The 6,543-nt window shown below is 36.7% G+C and overlaps 1 protein-coding gene across 1 annotated transcript; it reads left to right on the top strand.

The window, feature by feature from the left end:
* Positions 1-599: 599 nt before the first annotated feature.
* Positions 600-5,070, top strand: LOC143558325 (uncharacterized). Its single transcript, XM_077047175.1, has 10 exons — positions 600-709; positions 1,068-1,418; positions 1,832-2,116; positions 2,445-2,577; positions 3,202-3,315; positions 3,415-3,488; positions 3,721-3,795; positions 3,953-4,045; positions 4,762-4,822; positions 4,919-5,070. Exons 1-10 carry the CDS (start codon positions 641-643, stop codon positions 5,068-5,070), a joined length of 1,407 nt encoding a protein of 468 aa, XP_076903290.1. The 5' UTR covers positions 600-640.
* The last annotated feature ends 1,473 nt before the right edge of the window (positions 5,071-6,543 follow it).

Below are 6,543 nucleotides of genomic sequence, written 5' to 3'. Positions count from 1 at the left end.
ATATCGCAAGTAAATATTATTCAAAGAGAGTTCCATTACTACAATCAAATCAAACTCTTAATATCATGGGTTACACATTCATAAATTTTTTAACTTTACATAATCGTCAAATCTTATACTTTACCTTTATTTCATCTCATTTTAAAAAAATGATATAACCATGCTTGACCCCACTAATTTAATCTAAAACACTCATTAAATATTATGTATGGGTTTAGAAGATAATCTTGTTTCTAACGCTTCTAATCCATAAAAGGAGTAGTGTCCCACTTGTTAACCTTCGTCAATCAATTTTAACGATGTAGACATGAATAACTATGGTTGTAAAACTGATTAATCTCAATTAATCGGTAATTGCATCCCACAGTCCTACAATCGACTAGCTGTTACCGCAACTCCTTGTATTCTAAACTTATATATATATATAATAATCATCACGACTCCAAATTTTCAAGTAACTGAAAACTCTTCTCCACTCCCCTCACCCCTTGAAGAATCCAACACTGAACACATCTTTCTTTTTAACTATTCAACAACTAACATTAATGTTTGAAACTTAATGTTATAGGAATCTGCATACATTAATGCGAGAAAGATTTAATCTTTTGATCTGGGTACAGTATTTTTTTAACTATTTATTATGACATTTATGGAGTTCAAGATTTTGTGCACAAGAAAATGTTGGCTCCAGCTATTACTTCTTCTACAGGTTGGTAAACTTCCATTTTCATTATTAATAATATTTTCTTCTTATACATTATATTTTATATATTTTTTCCAGTTTTTGGTGGTAAATCTTATTGATTGGAGATATTGAAGCTGTTGTGGTGTTTAATTATCTGTAATTTGTGAAATGTTTCAAATTTAATGCTAGAATCACTATTGTTTTATAGAAAACTATTAGGGTTTGAATTGTTAGGAGTTTGAGTTAAAGTTAATGTTCTTGGTAAGAAAAAAATAGATAATTTAGGGTTCCAAAAGAGGTAAACTTGTAATCTATATACTCTTTTTTGTTTCTTTTAGCTGAAATAATCAATATGGTTTTATTATTTGTTTGATTGTTTAAGATTCTATTTATTTTAGTATTTTTCGACATAATCCAAGCAAAGCACGACCAAAACCGCTTGCAACGGGCGGAAACAGGTAGTGAAACTATTGCGTCACATTCTTGTATTCATGATGAGATAATTGAACAAAGAAGAAAGAGACACGGGCACAAGGTTTATTCAGTAACTCCACAAGTTTATCATGCTACTGATACCGAGCCTCTTCACCACAAGGGAAGGGTATTATTGGAAATTCAAAAAGTTTCTGGCCTTTCTAAGATTGCAAAACAGCCCATCAGAATCGATCTGAACTATGATGCTGTGGGTCATTCGCCTACTAGAGATTGTAGAAACGTTGGTGATATAGTGAAAGTAAGTTTAGTTAAACAATATGTTTTATGATATTCTGATGCATATTTAAATGATTCTTGATTAATTTGTTTTTCTCGAAATTTGGATGCAAATTTGAATATTTTCTTGATTAATCCGTGTTTTTTAAATTTTGATACAAATTTAAATGGTTTTCTTGGTTTATCTGTGTTTCTTGAAATTTTGATGCAAATTTAAATGACTCTCTTGGTTAGATTGTTATGCAAATTTAAATGATTTTCTTGATTAATTTGTGTTGAAATATTGATGCAAATTTATAAGATTTTCTTGATTAATTTATGTTTCTTGAAATATTGATGCAAATTCAAATGATTTTCTTGATTAGGCTTTTTTTTTTTTTTGGTGATGCAAAAGTTAAATGATTTTCTTAATTAATTTGTGTTTCATATTTTCAGTCAGGTGAACCACTTGCAGCTTCTAATTTTGGTACACTGTCTTGTAATCCTTACAACGATCCTCCAATTTTTGGCGATTGTTGGTATAATTGCACTTCGGATGATATACCGGAGAGGATAAAAGGCATCGGCTTCAACGCATATTTTTCTTGTTTTTCATTTTCTTCGTGGGTATTCGATAGGGTCTTAAACGAGCCAAGCCGGCTCATGAGCTACTCGAGATCCGCTCGTCGAAAGCTAGAAAATCGAGCCAAGCTTATGCGAGCTCGATCCTTAAAGTGGCCTGCGAGCCTTTTTTTATATAATTTCTAATTAATGTATTAAACAAGTATTTGTACGATAATATTTATAATAAATATATAATCTTATGATAAACTAAATTATATTTATATTATGCTGCACATAAACTAAAAAAAATTTAAAATTAATTAAAATTTATATAAATTAATTAACAAATAATAAATGATCCGAGCTTGAGCTTGAAGAAACGACTCATGAGCTTGAAACGTGCCGAGCTAGAGCTCGGGCTCGACTCATTTACACCCCTAGTTTTTGGCATTACATTTTTAATTGTTTATTTTTTTATTAATGTTGATGTATTATGAGAGATCAGGCTTTAGGGCAGACAGCAGACTGGTTTAGAAGAGCTTTGGCGGTTGAGCGTGTAAGAGGAAACTTGCGGTTAAGTGGTTACTCTGCTTGTGGACAAGATGGCGGTGTTCAACTTCCACGTGCATATGTTGAAGGTTTTCTTTATGCCGGTTTAGGCTGTAAACAAGTCAAACGTTCAGTGAATAGTTCGTGAACCATTCAATGGGAACTTCGATTATTTAATAAACAAACGAATATGAACACATGTCTCGCTCGTTCATTTATGTTTGTGAACGTTCGTTTATGTTCGTGAACCGTTCATTAATATTGTTAACGAACCAACACAAACAAAAATGAACATGTACATTTTCTTGATGAATACACATGAACAAGAAAATCTCATTCGTTTGGTGTTTCGTGTTCGATCGTTTGTTTAGTTAATGTTAAAACACGAATATGCTCAGTTCTTGTATGTTCGGTCCATTTACAAGCCTATATCTGTTTGTTACAATGTTTCATTTTTGGTACATGTCGAATCAAGCTTGGTCGGGCTGACCCGCAACCAATAAATAAATATAATTATGCTTACTGAAACACTGTTATTACAATTATATTCAAAATCTTTGAACGAAACAGTATGTATCCAAAATAAACTTTTTGCGACTTTTGGTCAAATTCTCGGTTTGACCCTTTTGAGATAAAAGCACAGTTGAGATTATTACTTGACTAGTTCTTCTAAAGTTAATATATTTATGCATTTTTTAAAATCATTTTGCCAGAGGGTGTTGCCGATGCCGACTTGGTTCTTTTGGTGACTACAAGGCCCACCACTGTCAATACTTTAGCATGGGCGGTAGCATGTGAACGTGATCAATGGGGTCGTGCAATTGCTGGTAACTTATATTATTTTCGTTTCAATTCTCAAAAGTCAAAACACACTTGTTATGAAGAATTAGTGTTTAAAAGGTGAATGTGCCATCATGTATTTGCAGGACATGTGAATGTAGCCCCTAGACATTTGACAGCAGAAGCCGAAACGTTACTTTCAGCTACCCTCATACATGAAGTGAGTTTGGTTGTTATCTTTTTGGATAATTTCTTGTATTCTTCTTCAAAAGATTATAATATCATATAACCCCATGTTCGTATTTTTGACATAAATACCCTAAGGATATTATTTTAACTTCTTATATTTTAGGGGTATATATGACATTTACTCTCTTTTCTTTTTTTTGTAAGACATTAAAAGGTATGCGACATTTCATTGAAAAAGGTTTTGACAAGTTTAATGTTGCTAGGTGATGCATGTTCTTGGATTTGACCCACACGCATTCACTCATTTTAGAGATGAGAGAAAAAGGCGGCGAAGCCAGGTAAAACCACTTGTATCATGTCCTTGTATAAGTTATAGTGTCATACACAAGTTTGACTATTGATTCATTTGGTTGACTTAGTTTGTAACATCCAAAATGGTATAAAGGGCTTGTGATTATAACTATGTTTTTCCTTCCTTTTTATTATATTTTGAAGGTTACTGAAGAGACAATGGATGAAAAAATTGGGAGGATGGTGACACGCGTCGTTTTGCCACACGTTATCATGCATGCACGCCATCATTATGGGGTACGTTACATCACGCTCTTTTCTTTATAGTTTTAAATTATTTATCTATGAATGAGTTTATTTGGGTTAGGCTTTATCTCCAACAAGTCAAACATGAGACATATCAAATGGGTTAAACGGGCCAGAAACTCGCCCAAATCTCTGTTTTAATTTATTATTCTTAAAACTATATTATTGTTGAAACAATATAATATTTGTGATCATATTTGGTGTAGTGATTCTTTATAAAAAAATTTAAAGTTCTGGACAAAAAGTTTATCAGGTCAACCCGACTCATTTTGACCACAGATACCAAAAATTGCCTGTTTTGCCTCTCTAATAAAACCGAACTTAAATAGACAAACAGTAAATTAGTCTTTGATAAATAATTTCTTAAAACTTATTATGTAATTTTTGTAATCATATTTGACGTATAAATCATCTATAAAATTAAATTTTGCACATGACCCGCGGCTCATTTAAACCACCAATACAAAAACCTACCCGTTTTGATCCTTGATCCAACCCTCCCATTTCCACCTCTTAACAAAAACCAAACTCTGATAGTGAATCGTTTTGTAGTGCATAATCTTTTAAAACTTATTATATAATTTTTGTAATCATATTTGACGTACTAATTATCAATAAAAAAAAATATTTGAACATGACCCATTTAGACCACCAATACAAAAAAATGACCTGTTTTGATTTGATCCATGACCCGTTTCTCTTGTCAGACATTCTCAGAGAGTTTCACCGGGTTGGAACTTGAAGACGGTGGGGGCCGCGGGACATCAGGTTGGTAATCCAATACCAGACTCATTTTAACAACAACAATATAATTATAATGCTAGTAATAAAACAACATTTTCTTGATCATCAAAAACATGTCAGGATCTCACTGCGAAAAGAGACTTTTAATGAACGAGATCATGACGGGTTCGGTTGACACGCGATCCGTGGTTTCAAAAATGACATTAGCTTTACTTGAGGATAGTGGTTGGTACGAGGCTAATTATAGCATGGCAGACCGTCTTGATTGGTGAAGAGGTAGGTCCCAGCAGAGCCCAGTTGGTCCCTCAAGACTCACCTTAAACAGGGACGTCTGCGCAGAGACCAACTGGATACGCAGGACCAACCATGCTCAGAGACGTGACGTCCTTACGCGCAGTACGCAAGCTGTTCCCGCAGGAAATGCCTCCCATGGTGAAGGACTCCGCCTGTTCCCGCAGCCTCGGATACAAGCCATGAGGGAAGGCCACCCGCGCAGCATGGCTACACGCACTAGGTACTTAGCTCTCGATCATTCAGTGTCACCTGAAGGAATGAGCAAAGCCGGGAGCAATCCCGCACAGAGGCGGGAGGGGGAATACTCCCGCCCAAATAAGCCAGTCTGTATACTGAAGGACCTTTTACTGTACCTGACGAGGTATGGGCGAAAGATCTGATCAGAGATACGACAGCTCACTGATACAGTATGGCGAGCAGCATGCTCCTGTACTGTATCACTATTAGCCGCTGCCTACTCACCAACTACTGTCATACCACGTGCGTAGCCGGCAGTTGGTGGAAAGGGAATAGTATACAGCAGGCCTGGTCACTATCAGCCGCTGCCTACCCACCAACTACCAGCAGGGCACGTGCGTAGGCTACTGTTGATGAACAGGAACACTGTTGCAGCCGGCCATACCTCCTTGGAAACCTACCTTCGGCTATAAATACCCCAAATGGTATGATCATCTAAACATATTACATTATCACATTATCATCATAATATACCTGATATCTGCTCTAGCAATCTCTTAATATACTTTTATATTTAAAGAGCAATCTAGTCTGATTCTCACGCCGGAGGGTGGTTACAAGGAGGAACCCCCCCCTTCTCAGTGACGAGCTCACGGTGTCTGTTTTGCAGGTTATCAGAAGAACCATCTTCCAAGGGTCTAACCCCTCGTGGGAAACATCTATCTAACCCCCAGGTTACCAGTAATCTGCCCGGGGTCCGGTTAGTGTTTCTTCATTGGCGCCATCCGTGCATAAAGCTAGAACTTTATTTTTCTCCAGTTTTTTCAAACTTCTACAAAGATGGTTAGAGAAATTCCGGTAACCACAACCCCAGCTACTGGGATGAACACCGGCAACACAGTTTTTACGAACACTACCCCGGCTACCGAAGCCGGGGCAAGTGAAGTAAATTTTACGAACACTACCCCACTTACCAAAGCTGGGGCAAGTGCAGTAAATGATCGCCTACTGGGATCCACCGATACCCAGTTTGAGAAACGAAGACTCCCCCGCCAGACTCTCGATGAAGTTAAGGCATGGGCGGAGGCACGACAAAAGGAATTCCAGGCTGAGTTGGACGAACGCTTGCGTTCCGTGCAACAGGCCGACGAATTCGAATACTGGGAGGATGACTCGGAGGAATCCGACTCCGACGCGAACCCTCGCCATAGGGCAAAAGGGAAGCGTAAGGAAACGGAATCCCAACCGAAAAGGCATTTTGGACAAGCCTTCAA

The sequence above is a fragment of the Bidens hawaiensis genome, unplaced genomic scaffold (genome assembly GCF_021521415.1).
Source record: "Bidens hawaiensis isolate Kalapana, Puna unplaced genomic scaffold, B.hawaiensis_p1.1 tig00019438_1, whole genome shotgun sequence".
Lineage (NCBI taxonomy): Eukaryota > Viridiplantae > Streptophyta > Magnoliopsida > Asterales > Asteraceae > Bidens > Bidens hawaiensis.
The sequence above is the reverse complement of the archived record's forward strand: the minus strand, read 5'-3'. Positions and strand labels throughout refer to the sequence as shown.